We start from the raw sequence: 13777 nt of genomic DNA on the forward strand, positions 1-13777 counted from the left end.
GTGTGACTCACCGGTCCGTGTGTGTTTTGTACGTGAGCAGGATCTGGCTGGGCTGTGGTGATGCTGCAAATGCCTCCCCCCACCCTTTTCTCCTTACTTGGCTGCACAGCCTGTCGCTGCTGGCACTTGAACTTGTTTTGCTCCCTCAGTACGTTGCTGCCCTGCCCTCATGCCTTGAGGGGTAGGAGTGAGTGCCAGGGCCTGAACCAGTCTGGTTGGGGCTGGGGGAAGGAACTGAATGAAAAGTGAGCCTTCCATAGTGAGGGGAGAGATGAGGCTTGCTCAGGGTGTGCATTTTGTGAGTCTTGATGCCAGGCTGGAGCTCGTGGTGCGGGTGGCAGCTCGGAGTGCACGGGATTTGGCAGCCCTGGATCCCAGCTGGCCCATGTGCTGTACTGCTTTAAAGGCTGTTTTGGCTGATTTTTACCTTGAATTAGTCAGCTTGGCTGCTTGATCCTTCTGTTATCAGCCTAGCAGTTGGGAATACAAAAGCCTGCTGGTGCCAGGGAGCACCTTTGTTCCTGCTGGAGGCAGAAAAACCCTGGCAGAGCTTGATTTAAAGGTGCCAAATCTTCCTGCTCTACTTCCAGCCACAGCATGAGGTGTGGGGCTGTCCCTGTGTGCACCAGGTGCTGCAGCCCCGATGGCAGCTGAGGTCATGGAACCCCCAAGCCATGACTTTTCCCCATCCGGTGCCCCGAGGCAGACAGGGAGGAGGGCAGGGAGCAGCTGGGGAGGGGGGATTAGGGGGGGCCAGGCTGCTGTGCTTTCTATCTGTGCTGCAGGGGCATCTGAGGTCACTTCTCGCTTTGTTCCTTGTTTCTGGTTGGGAAAAGTGTTGAGTAAGCTTTTCCTTGAGCTCTGCTTCTCCTTGTCCTCAGGGCGGAGGGTCTGTGTCCCTTGTCCCTTTAAAGGGCCAGGACAGCAGTGGGACCTCTGTTCTCCCTGTGTAAGCATGTGCATCTAAAGGGAATGACCATGGAGGGTCCCAGCAGCCTTGGGCACACAGTTTGGACCTTGGAGGTTGCCAGCACCCTGTGGGTGACCCCCATGTCCACAGCAACACATCACCCCACAACTGATCTGATGCAACTTCCAGCCAGGAGGCAAACTGCTGTCTGTGGGGTGGCTCCACTTGTGTGCAGGGGGCTGTGTATCACAAGAGGCACATGGCAGCCTTTAAACTTCCCAGAACACAGGAAAATCAAGCAAAAATAAATCCTTTCTGAGTAAGACAAGACAAGGCTTTTTGTCTGGCTGGCAAGCTGGAAAGCATGGCTGTGGCACTGCTCCAGGGCCTTCCTTGTCTCAGCAAACCCTTTTGGGTGCTGCTCACCCCCGAGATGCCTCAGGGCAGCAGCAGAGTCTCCTCAACTGCTGGTTCCCAGCAGAAGCCCCACTTTTTTTTTTTCCAAGCCTGCAGGTTACAGTGTGGACACACAAAGGTAAAGTCAATATTGCTGTATTTGCTTTTTGGTCTCGTGATCAGTGAGGGTCAAGCCCAACAACTATCCCCAGGCACCCAGGGGAGGAAGTGGCAGAGCACAGGTACCAATCCTGCACCCCTGCTTTTCAGCTGGGCACGCTGATCATGTTGGATTTACAGCAGTGACTGCAGAACCTGCCTGTGGCTGCCCTTATGCCCATGGCTCCCTGTCCAGTGGAGTAAAACTGCCTGGAAAACCCCTGCTGAATTAAAGGGTGTTTTTTCTGAATGTCTGCAAAGTGTCACAGACTCAGACTCCTTCTCTGGTGGGACTGAAGAAACAGGAACAGCCCCCCAGATGTGCTCCCAGGCAGCTTCATGGTACTGCTGAGAGCAAAGCCTTTGGCACTGCCTTGTTTGCTTGGGCTTGAAAGGCTTCTAGTGCCTTTCTTGCACCTCCACAGCATTCAGACATATTTATGAAAAGCATCTGACAGCCAGGCAAGTTTATTTTTGTTCTCTTTCCATCTCCACTGCTGTGGGTGTCGGTCTCTTTTCCCAAGTAACAAGTGATGAGAGAAAACTCTCCCTCCACATTTCTATGAAATGACCTCAAATTGTGCTGGGGAGGTTTGGATTGGATATCAGGACAAATTTCCTCACTGAAAGAATTATCAAGCATGAGAACAGGCTGCCCAGGGCAGTGGAGCCACCATCCCTGGAGGGATTTAAAAGACCTGTAGATGTGGCACTTGGGGATGTGGGTTAGAGGTGGGATTGGCAGTGCTGGGGAATGGTTGGACGAAATGATATCAGCAGATTTTTCCAATCCCAGCAATTCTATGATTCCAGCTGACTTCCTGTGTCTTGTGTCATTGTGCTGCCTGCTGTGGTGAGACAGCAAGAGAGATACAGCAGTAGAAACAAGACAAGCAAAGGGGTTTCCCATACACTATACCCCTCCCTAATCATCCTCCCTCTTTCCACAGGGCTTGCTATCAGAGGGGCAATGCCATCTCCCATGGCACCAACTCCACTGAGATTGTCATCCCCCCTCTGCTCCCCCAGAGGTGTTTTGACTTTTGATTAACTCGCAAACTTGGTCAAAAACTCCCAGGTTTCTGCTCACTCTCATCCCTTGCAGTGCCCCTTGTACCACCTCGTTGCCTCTGGTGAGAAATATTTCCTTTCATTCCCTGCCTCTTGCTGCTTGGGGTTGTTTTGTTGTTTTCTTTTTTCCTCCAACAGTTTTGCTTCCCCCTCGCCCTTCAAAGGCTGATGTGGGATCTTAAAAATAGAAATGAGCTGTGCAGCTCAAAGACCTTGCATTAGCCTGACACTGTTTCCACATGCCATTGGGTCAAGGCTCCAATCCTTGAATGCACAAACAGGGCACATGCCAGACTGCAAACAGAGCAGCAGAATGGCTGTAACAACAGGATTTGCAGTGCCCTCTCCAGAGGGGTCCATGAAAGACTGGGGCCACACCATCCCTGCCTTTGTGCAATGGATTTAAGGAAAAGCCTGGTCCAGTTTTGGAGGGAGCTGCAGTGCCCAGCCCAGGCTGGGATCCTGAGAGCAGATGGGAAAATTTGGGCTCCCCCCCACCCCCACCAACTCTGTCTACTTTTAGAAAGCAAATAATGACTCGGAAAAATGCCAAAACCCAGCAGACTGTGCTGGAGGGCAAACCCAGGTAATGGATCAGCTTTTCGTGCAGCAGAGGAGGAGGAGGAGGAGGAAAGAAAAGCTGCTGTGGGCAGCACCGTGTCACGATGCCCCCATTTCCCTGCTCCACATCCCCATCAGGTCACTGCAGCAGCTGAGTGAGCTGTTTTGGAGCCATGTGTTTGACGAGCTGGTGCAGGCAGGAGGCTGCCTGCAGCTCTGCCAGCCCCACTGACCTCTCCAGGTATCCCACCATGGACCACGGTGTCCACACCAGCCCCATCACCCTGTACCAGCCCCAGCAACCCGTCACCCCATGCACATCCTTCTCCTCCTGCTTATTTTTGAGCTCAATCTGGTGGCAACCAGACCTGCAAATTGAATGTCTTCCTATTTCTGCAACCTGGTCTAGTGGAAGGTGTTCCTGCCCACAGCAACAAGGTTGGAATAAGGTGGTCTTGAAGGTCCTTTCCAACCCAAATCTTTCTATGATTCTATGCTGCAGCAGCCCCACTGTGCCTGTGCCACAGGTGTCCCTGCCCTTCCTCGGTGTGCCATGAACTCCTCACCTGCCAGACACAGAGTCGGTCTTTATTTTCTTGCAGGACCTGACTGTGTATAGGTGTTCTCTCTGCTCAAGTGTTTGATCAGGCTGAAAAATCCTTGTACAAATTAGGGTTTCCTCTTGCAACCGTGTCCAAACCCAACCTGTTGCTTTTTCCACCCGGGAACACTCGAACCGGGAGCTGCCGCCTTCCCAGGGCATGGCTGCAGTTCCACGGGCTCAGCAACCGCCTCACCCTCGCTCGGAAGCATGAGCAGAGCAGGATTCATCCCTCCCCTAAACCACATTCCTGCCTCCCCTTTCCAGGCCCCTCGTGCACTGAGACTTGCTCAATTAACAGCCAGACTTGTTTCCGCCGTTCCACACAGCACGGACACTGCCCAGGCGTGGGGAGCGTTGCATAAACTTTATTAACTTTATAAATTCCAACACAGCTGTTGGCTCAGTCCCAGCAGCCACCTGCAAACAGGCAAAATAGGCTCATCAGGAGGAATTCAGTGCCAGCTGCCTTTCACCCACAGCACTTCGTGCTCCTGCCACCAGTGCCATGAGTGTGTTAGTGCTCGAGCAGCCTCACTCAGGCCACCCTGGAGAGGCTGCCTGCACCAGTCTGGAGTCTTGGCATTGCTCCCAGTGCTGCTTTTCCATGAGTCCTTCCACTGCTGCCAAGGACAGCCTGGCCTCTGGGAGTGTGCATGGGCAGGATGGGCAACAGGGACTTGGCCGGAGCAAATGCTCCCCCGGCTTGGGAGGGACCAGAGGCTCAAGGTTGCCCTGTAATGCTGTGCCCTGGGATCAGTGAGGAGCTGGGGGTGGTGGGATCATCTCCTGGCTTTGCACCAAGGGTGGGGTAAAGAGCAAAACTCTCTTTTGAGTGAAGCAGTTTTACCTTCCCTGCCTGCACCTGGGATAAGAAGACATTAGATAATTTATCCCAAACATATATTTTTCTTGGAATTAACACACGATGGTGAGTGAGACAAGGATCCAGAGCAGAGCAGCCCAGAGAGGAGCTGCCTGTGCAGGGTTCTCAGGGCAAGCAGAGGCACACTGGGGTTTAGTGTGTACCTGGATGAACAGAGTCCAAAGAGACAAAAGAATGGTTATATTTGTGGTTCCAAGAGTGGGACTGGTTGCAAACCATTGCTTCCTTGAACCTATCCTTGATGGGTTCCTTGAACCCATCCCTGAAAGTGTTCACATCCAGCTTGGAAGGGGCTTGGAGCAACTTGGTTTAGTGGAAAGTGTCGTTGCTTATGGCAGGGGGATTGGAAAAAGATGAACCATGAAGATCCCTTCCATCCCAAATCAATCTATGATTCCTGGGAGGGAGCAGAGCAGTGTGGTATGGACAGAGCATCCAGCAGTGCCCTGTGAGGACTCCCACGGATGGATGCACACACATTTATTGATAAATACACTGGACACACACTACAAGAAAAATCAAGCGGAGCCACAGCTGAACATGAACTGCAAACCTTCATGTTGGTGTGGGGAGTGGCAGGTACCTCCCACCCTACTGGCTGAATGAAGATGTAAACTCTGGGTGATGCCTCTGCTACCACGGGGCTTCTCCAGACTGCTACACAGCCAAGTGCTGGCAATGAGTTCTCCACAACTCATTGCCTTTTCCCTTTGCCACCTCCCTGCATCCTGACTGCGAGGGACCATGGACTGTTTTTGGGGGGGATGTGCTTTCCTTGTAGCCCTGTCAAAGGGCAAACTAGTAGAAAGGAACTTCTTGGCAAGAGCTGGCCTGGAGGGTCTTGTGCAGGAAGGATGGTGGGAAGGGGTCCCTCAGGAGAGGGAGCTGAGCAGCCTTCTGTAGATGAAGCCCAGCTTCTCCCGCAGGGCCAGGAAGGTGGGACGCTCCTCCGTGTTCCCACTCCAGCATTCCAGCATGATGCTGTAGATCTCAGGAGGGCAGGAGCTGGGCCGGGGAAGGCGGTAGCCCCTGGTGATTTGCCGTACAGTTTCTTGGTTTGTCATCCCTGCAAAGAAGGAGAAGATTGCCCTGAAGGATGTGGGAGATCCTCCAGCCCATACCACCTTCCTTCCCCCAGCTCCTGCACCCACTCTACAACCACAGCAAATCCCTGTAAACCATGCCTAGAGTGGACAATAACTTGCTCATGCTCCAGGAGCTGCTTCCACATCCCTTGTGGAAGGGACAATACAATAATTCATGCTGGCAGCCCTACCTTCATACGGGATCTGTCCATATGTGAAGACTTCATAGAGCAGAATCCCGTAGGACCAGACATCGGACTTGAGGGAGTAGGTGCGGTAGTTGGCTGCCTCTGGGGCTGTCCACTTCACCGGGATTTTAGTGCTGCTGCTGGTGGAATAAATGTCATCCTGAAAAGCAATGGGAGATGGGACATGAGGGATGGGATGATCAACACAGAGACTGCTTTTGGGGCTTTGCTGGAGCTGCAGATTGGGAAAGAGGATGGCAGGGAACAGCTGCAGCACAGGGCAGCTTGGTGGCCCAGGGTAATGGGACTGACCTTGAGGAGCCGGGCAAGTCCAAAATCAGCAATTTTGCAGGTGAGTTCCTCTCCCACCAGGATGTTTCGGGCTGCCAGATCCCGGTGGACAATGTGCTTCTCCTCCAGGTACCTCATCCCATCTGCCACTTGGCAGGCGATGTTGAGCAGGTGGGAGGTGCCCAGGGACTTCCCTTCAGGACCTATTAATCCAGATGATCCAAGAGTTGGGGGCAATCTACCAACATCTGTTCTGGGTGTTCTGGTTTGGAGGGAGACCCTGTGCTGGCAATGTGGGACTAGGGGAGCATGTAAAACCTCGAATTGGAGGTCCTGGCTAACTGTCCTGGTGGTACTGTTTGGGAAGTTCAGCACAGCCATGTGCTCCTCAGGAATGGAGCTCTGAAAGGCACCACGTGCTGCAACAAAGATGCAACAGATTCATGTCTTGTTCAAAGGTAAAGGTGACCTTCTGCCATGCAAATCTCCCACCAGGCTTCTCAACCTGTTGTGCCTGTGAGCTCCAGCTCCTCCAGCACCAAATGCTTCTGGAGCCCCAACCAAAAACGAGGCCAGTGTGGGTGGGAGGAGTTGTACCCAGTAGAAAAACAGGTCTCAGTGGGAGCAGTTGTTTCCTTTCAAGACTGATTACTGCATCAGGAAAAGAAAGGCCAAGAAAAATAACCTGATGGTAGGATGATGAGTGGATCATGGCCTCTTATGAGCTCTGCACATGAACAAACCCATGGGGAGGTTTGGCCATTTCATTCCCAAAGAAGGTGGAGTTGCCCAAGCACAGCAGTAGGATTTGTGTGCACTGGTGGGAGCAGGCAGACCATGGATGGGTAAAGAAGGAGAAATGAAGGTCCCTACCAGCATTCTTGGGCTCCCAGGGGCTGATATGGACCCAGCCCACATGGACACCAGACCATGTTTTTGGGTCTTGGGGTCACCCAAGACCGTCTCCATCAAGTGCCCATGGATTGATCTGTGTTACCACTAATCTGAAAATGACCAAAACCAGACTGGTGCTCTCTTAGGGTCCCCATTCAGATTCACAGGGCACAGAAAGCACCCCCAGACCAGCAGTGCCCCAGGAGCCCTCTCCCCGTGGCGTGGCACGGTACTCACTGTTGAGGTAGCTGTGGAGGTTGCCTTTGCGCATGAGCTCAGTGATGATGTACACGGGCTCATCCAGCGAGCAGACAGCATGCAGCTGGATCAGCTTCTCGTGCCTCAGGCGCTTCAGGTTCTGAATCTCCTTGGTGAAGTCTTCTGCTTTCATGTCAGCTGGGTGAGAAAGCCAACACGGCCATTGTGAGCTACTGTCTCATGTGGCTGTTGGCACCTCAGCACCCCCAACTTGGATAAGGACCTTTTTCCTCCCTGCAGCCCACCCCTGCCTTCAAAGCTTATGTCTGCACAAACTGTGTCTCAGACCCAAACAGCCAAGAGACATTTTCCACGGGGCATTGCATCCCATTGTCACAAACCCATTTGACTTGACATGATCCCAAACCCACTGACTGCAGCCACTTTATAGTGATGCAGCCCAAGCTTAGGTCTGCCCACAGAAACAGTCCAGCGGCTCCTTGCCAGGTCCTACCATAATTTGCCTGATTAAACAGTCACAGTGACCAAGAGGATGAGGAAACAAAAGAGTGTGACTGATGTGGCAGTGAAGGACAGACCCAGCTGGCCGCTGTTAACATCTGATTCTCCACGTACCTTTTATGATCTTGATGGCCACTGGCACCGTGTTCCTCCACAGCCCTTCCCACACCTCTCCGAAGTAGCCCTCTCCCAGCTTCCTCCGCAGGGTGAACTCCCAGCGCGGGCGCTCCCAGCCATCCCTCTCAGGGGGGGTCTGCCAAATGGACATGGAATGACACTCTTGGAGCAGCCAGCCAGGCAGGACCTGCTGTGGAGCCTGCACCAGCTTTTGGTGGCCCACAGAACAGGACATGATGCTGCCCCATCTGTGTGCACAGGGGTTGCAGCCCGAGCATTGCTTTTCCCTCTGCTAAAAGTTCACAAAGCACATGGGGCATCATCTGCCTGACCCCTCCTCCCCCAAGTGTGCAAGGGGGAGATTTGGGAGACTACACAAAATATCAGGAGTTCAAGTCATAATTCACTCCTAATCAGCCTTCAAAAGTGGCTTTTTTCCATTTCCACAAATAAATAAAAATAATTAAATTAATATTATTGCGTAATATGGCTGATTTAGACTTCAGCTCATTAGGTATTTCTTTTATACTACACCTTTCAGTTTCACTCTTGGATTATTCACATGTTTAATTGCTATTTCTAAGTCGTAATCAGTGGATGGAATTCTAATCAGGAAATGAGTTGGCAATTTGGGATTAATACTGTAATTAGATTTATGAGTGCCACACTAATTGGTATGAAAACTATATAAAAGCAATGTGTAGGTCTTATATTTTCAGGAAAAAAATGGAAGCACAGGTATTTCCAGAATCAGTATTGAAGGGATTTGTAACAACTTGGTTTCTAGTCTTTGAGATGGAGAAGACATTTCAGAAGATTCTGTTAATTTTTCCCTGTCAAAAATCCATAGAAATGCCATGCCCAGCCTTGGCGTGGCTGATAAAAGGTGATGCTGGCAGCAACGCTAAAGGTGGGCTTTAAATTTAGTTTAATAAAGCTCAAATCCCAAATGGACAGAGTAATTATTTCTATTTTCCCTAGTCTTTCTTCCCTTTTTTCCATCCTGCTCATCCCTGGGAGCCGGGCTGCTCCGTGCCACTGGCGTACGCACCGCGGGGCTGCAGGGCTGCAGCAGAGGGCTCTGGATGACCTTCCAGTGCTCCATGTAGAAGGCGAGGAGCTCCTCCATGTTGGGGAAGGGGTGTCCCTTCTGGATGTAGAGGCTGCCCCTGGGGCTCTTGCAGATTCGGAAGTGGCTGACCTTGGTGTGGTTGCGCACTGTGGGGAAGCCCAGGTTGGGGAAAACTCAACTCATGCAATCAACAGCTCCTTCCCACCTTCCTGCTGACTTCACCCTCTCTCCTTTCCAGACACCCAGTCTTTTAATCATCCTGAAGCAACACAACTCGCCCCTGGAGTGTTATATCCCAATCCCCGCATCCCTTCTCTTCCCAACTCCTGGCTCAGAGGACTCCTGCCCGTGGGTGAGCTGGGCTCCTTTGGACCACAGAGGTGATGTTTTTTTATTAGGGATTATTTCCTGTGGAAATGGCGTGCTCAGAGAGCAGCAGAGGTGTTCAAGGTGGATAAACCAGTGGCAGCTGGGACTCCCACAGCCTGAGTGGGATGGGGGGTTTGCCATGAATTTCTCAGGATTGCTTTTATGTGGATAGGACCAGACTGTAACAGCACTGCCTGGTCCAAACCCCTCTGAATTCAGATTTTGGTCTGTGCAGCCCAGGCTCTGATAATCTGGAGTGGTAGCATATTTTTAAACAACCTCGGATGACAAAAGCTGTTGGAATGAAATCCTGGGAGTTAGTGCCATGACACCATCATTAAGTCGTGGGGAAATGTTTACAGCTTTCCTACCCCGGACGGGAGCCACGCACTTTCCTTTACCGCAGTAATTCTGCAATCCAGCCCTTCTCTGTTAGTTTTGTGCTCTCAGAAAGCAGCTGGTTCACTTCAGTAAGGTGCTGAAAAGTGCTTTAAACTTATTCCCTTGTTTTTCACCCCGCGCTGACCAAGCCAGGAGCTGCCTTAAGGAACTGGTTCCTTTCCCTGTGCTAATTTTCTCTGGATAATTGCCACAAAGTCACCTGAGAGAGAGTATTCGCCCTTGCTGCTCTCACTGTCCCGGACAAGGAAGGAGCCGTGCTGGTTGGGAGGCGAGAGGAGGAGCTGTTCCGCTTCGTTTCGGCTAATCCTGCTGAAGTACCAGCTGGGGAGCAGAGCAGAGGGGTCAGTGCAGTGTAAGGGGATGGTGCATGGATGGAGCTGCATCCATATCGGGGCATCCTGCACCTTCTGAGCCAGGGAGGGGGAGCAGCTCCTGGGATCCCACTTTTTGCTCATCCTTGCAGCCACCAAGCCAGTGGCACAGCAGCCAGTCCATGTCTTAGAACTTGTAACTGTGGCTGCCTGCATCAGGGCTGTTTCACTGAGTGGGTTCTGCAGGCACTCGCTGCAGTTTATAGCAGCTCACTGACTGCAAACCATTTCATAGAATCAGAGAATCCAAGAATGGTTTGGGTTGGAAGGGACCTTAAAACTCATCTAACTCCACCCCTCTTGCCATGGACAGGGATGCCTTCCACTAGACCAGGTTGCTCAATGCCCCATCCCACCTGGCTTTGAACACTGCCAGGGATGGGGCATTTCCTCCATCAGTGTCTGAACACCACTGTATTGAGCTGTCCAGGTCTCAGCCCCATCCCAAACCCAGGAGGTTTGTGCCCGTGGCTCAGTGCAGCACCTCGGCCGACAGCCTGTGGTGAATGAAGCAACAACCACCTGGTGCTGTGTGCAGGATGCTCTGGTGGGGTTATACCTGTGTCCTGCCACGAGAGCAACACCTGCAGGCACAGGATCACTTTGCACTTCTTGACCTGCGGTTTATAGACAGAAACAGCTCTAAGCCCATGAGGAAATGGCATCAGTAAAAACATCTGGTAGTGCTGGTTGGGGACTTCACAGCACCAAGCCGGGGGGAGGATGGGAGAACCAGCCAAACCCCTCTGATGTGTCACAGCACTGAGATTCATCACTGACTCCCCATCAAGGACAGGCAGGTTGGCTGGTTGCGTCCCGATGCAGCGGGATGCACGGGAGCGTGTGGAACCCCATCCAGCCTAAGGCAACCAAGACGTGAGAAGCTGAAGGTTTCGTCATTAGCTGGGATCGCCAGCGTCTGAGAAGCCGTGCAGGAAATTATATGTGATGGGGTTACAGCATCTGCACAAATTACCACCCAGCTCCGACCTGCGGCTCCGCGGAGTCTGCGTGCTCCTTACTGCCATCCGCCCTCCCAGCCTCGGCATCCTCCTCACCCCTGTCCTCGGGACGGGGCTGGGCACCAGCTGTGCACGGCTGGTGCACACACACGTGCACGCAAACACACACACACGTGTACACAAACACACACACACGTGCAAACACATACATATGCACACAAACACATACATGTGCACACAAACACACACGCTCCGCTTGTAGCCTGTCCAACTGTCCCCTCAAAGCTCACGCAGGGAAGGTCTCTCCCATCCCACCGGCTGCCAGCATTGCCTCTTCGCATTGGGGACCCTTCTCAGGCTTCTCCCGCTCCTCTCTTTCACCCCCGCTCACACAGCACAGGGCCAGCGCAGGGGTCTCCAGGGACACACCCGCCCCAGCCCTGCGCTCCCTGGCACTCGGCGTGACTCAGGGCCAGGAGCAGAGGGAACAGCAGTGTCTCGGGGCGCTTTGCCCGACGTGTCGGGACCAGACTGCCTTATGCAACAATGAGCCTGGGCTTTCCCCAGCTGACAGAAGGCTGAGATATCACCCCGAGCTCCGTGTCGGCTGGGAGAGGCACCGACAGGGAGGAAGCCCCCAGCTCCAGATAAGCAGGAGCCAGATGGCAGCAGCAGCAGCACTACATCTTGGTCCTACACATCTCTGGGCTTCCTGGCTTGTACCAACCGAAACTGCTTCCTCCCATGCTCCCGAGCCCTTTGGAGCTGGCAGGGCTCAGGTACAAGTTTTCCCAGCTCACTCCCTCCCTCCCTCCCTGCTGCCTCCCCTTTAATGCAGGACTAGAGGGAGAGCAGCCTGTTTATTTGGCACCATAGCTGCAACCTGTGCCCACCCCGACACCGCATCCCAGCCCAGAAACACCCCATCCTGTGCGAGGGTGATGCGGCCGGGAAGGGGCACCGGCACCTCTTCCCCTTGGCACATCCCCCAAATCTCGCTTGCTGTGCCGAATACCTCTCCACCACACTACCAGGAGCTGCAGGAGTTCCAGGACCGGGATGCCCAGGGCAAGGTAGATCCCCGCTCAGTCCCAGCACCACTGATGGCGAAAGCAGGGGACGAGGAGCCCGTTGTCCCCATCGCTGCGGAGAATGAGCGCTGCCTTTCCCTGCACAGGGATGCGCTACCCTGGTCCAGCCCCATCCCCCTAGGGATCCAGAGCATCGGATACTTACGGGCGGTGAGCTGAGGTGCCCTGGCTGAGGTTGGCCACGTAGGCAGCAGGGACGTAGCCCATGGCCGGCTCCCCCAGCAGCCGCCGGGCTAACACGTACTCCCCCTCTTCTCTGAGGACACGCAGTTTGTCCCCTGCGCTTACGCTCAGTTCCTCGGAGCTCCGGGCTGTGAAAGCGTATAAAGCGATACAGAGAGAAGACTTGGGGATGAAGGAAATGGAGTTCGGCTCCGAGTGCAGCGAAACGGAATCAGAACCAAGATACCCCAGGGAGCAGCTCTCCGTCACGGCACGGGGACGGAGCTTGTTCCAGAAGGATGTCAGGAAGCTCAAGCGCTTCCTGACAAACTGCTCCATCCCCGGTGATGCGGTGGGTGCGGTGGGCTATGCCACCGCGCTTCGGGGGGCCGGAGGAAGGGGTGATCCCGGGCTCATGCCGCCGGCCGGGCAGCTCATCCTGCCGCCCCGCGTTCTTCGCACGCGTCTGGGCGCTCGCCGGCCCTTCCCGGCGAACTTCCTATTTCTGAAAGTGAAACTGGTTCATCTGGTGAGACGAGTCTGCAGGCGGGATGAGTCTGCAGGCAGGAGTCCCACGCTCAGACCCACGGGCACATCTGGGAGACGGGCACAGCTGGAGCAGGGCTCGCCGCTCTCGAAGAAGGAGAACGGCTGTTGTTTTATCTATTAATTATTTTAAAGTGTGCTCTTTGCTTGTTACCAGAGCACCATAAACACAGCTCTCTGTTGTTCAAGCAGCTCTTGTCACAAGTGGCTGACTCCAGCTAATATTCTTCATCTCACTTGTGTGGGAGGATATTTTCTTTTTTCCATAGGACAATAATTGCATCTGCAAACGCGCGGGAGTTAAAACAGAATTAAGGAAATAACTTCAGAAGAGATCTGAAGTGTTTGGATATTTCCTGGGTGGATATTGTGGGGTTTATAACACAGGATCCTTTCTTCGTTCGGTCTACAATGACCTCCCAGCGTTACCACACTAAAATATTTGCCTCCTCCCACTAATTCCCCCTTGCACAGGACCTCTAGGGAATCCCCTTCCCAGTTCCACTGGGATCTGCTGCTGGCTCAGCCTCCACCAGAGGTGGGTCCTGTCCAGTCTCAGAAGGTCCTTGCCTGATGCAGGGGTTGGATCAGCCTCAGGCACCTGCAAGCATCCAGAGCTGAGCCCTGGCACACAACCCCCAGCTCCGGATGTGTCAGCACACCCACCCTCCCCCAGAGCTGGTCACACTCAGACACTGACATGCTCCAACCACAGCCATCAGCCAAAGGACAGAGTCGCCCCTCACATCTTCCTGAAGCAACTGAACATCACTGCTCTGGGGAGAAATCCCAACTGCAACCCCCCAACCCCTGCCTGGACTTTGTCATTTAACTGTTCCATCTAATTAGTGGGAGTTTTGTGCCTGGTCAATCCACTCCTGGCTCTGAGACCATTATTTTGATCCTACTCTTCTTGCAGTTGG

The 13777-nt window shown here is 53.4% G+C and overlaps 1 protein-coding gene across 1 annotated transcript; it reads right to left on the reverse strand.

Annotated features, from left to right (window-relative positions):
* Window positions 1-4697: 4697 nt before the first annotated feature.
* SRMS (src-related kinase lacking C-terminal regulatory tyrosine and N-terminal myristylation sites) lies at window positions 4698-13031 on the reverse strand. The gene is made up of 8 exons (XM_051803401.1): window positions 12292-13031; window positions 9922-10043; window positions 8931-9097; window positions 7877-8015; window positions 7280-7438; window positions 6170-6351; window positions 5861-6017; window positions 4698-5650 (listed from the first exon to the last, which is right to left on the reverse strand). Exons 1-8 carry the CDS (start codon window positions 12645-12647, stop codon window positions 5457-5459), a joined length of 1476 nt encoding a protein of 491 aa, XP_051659361.1. The 5' UTR covers window positions 12648-13031; the 3' UTR covers window positions 4698-5456.
* Between the last annotated feature and the right edge of the window lie 746 nt (window positions 13032-13777).

Source organism: Manacus candei, unplaced genomic scaffold (genome assembly GCF_025592945.1).
Source record: "Manacus candei isolate 608988 ecotype Guabito, Panama unplaced genomic scaffold, ASM2559294v1 h1tg000057l, whole genome shotgun sequence".
In the NCBI taxonomy this organism is placed as follows: domain Eukaryota; kingdom Metazoa; phylum Chordata; class Aves; order Passeriformes; family Pipridae; genus Manacus; species Manacus candei.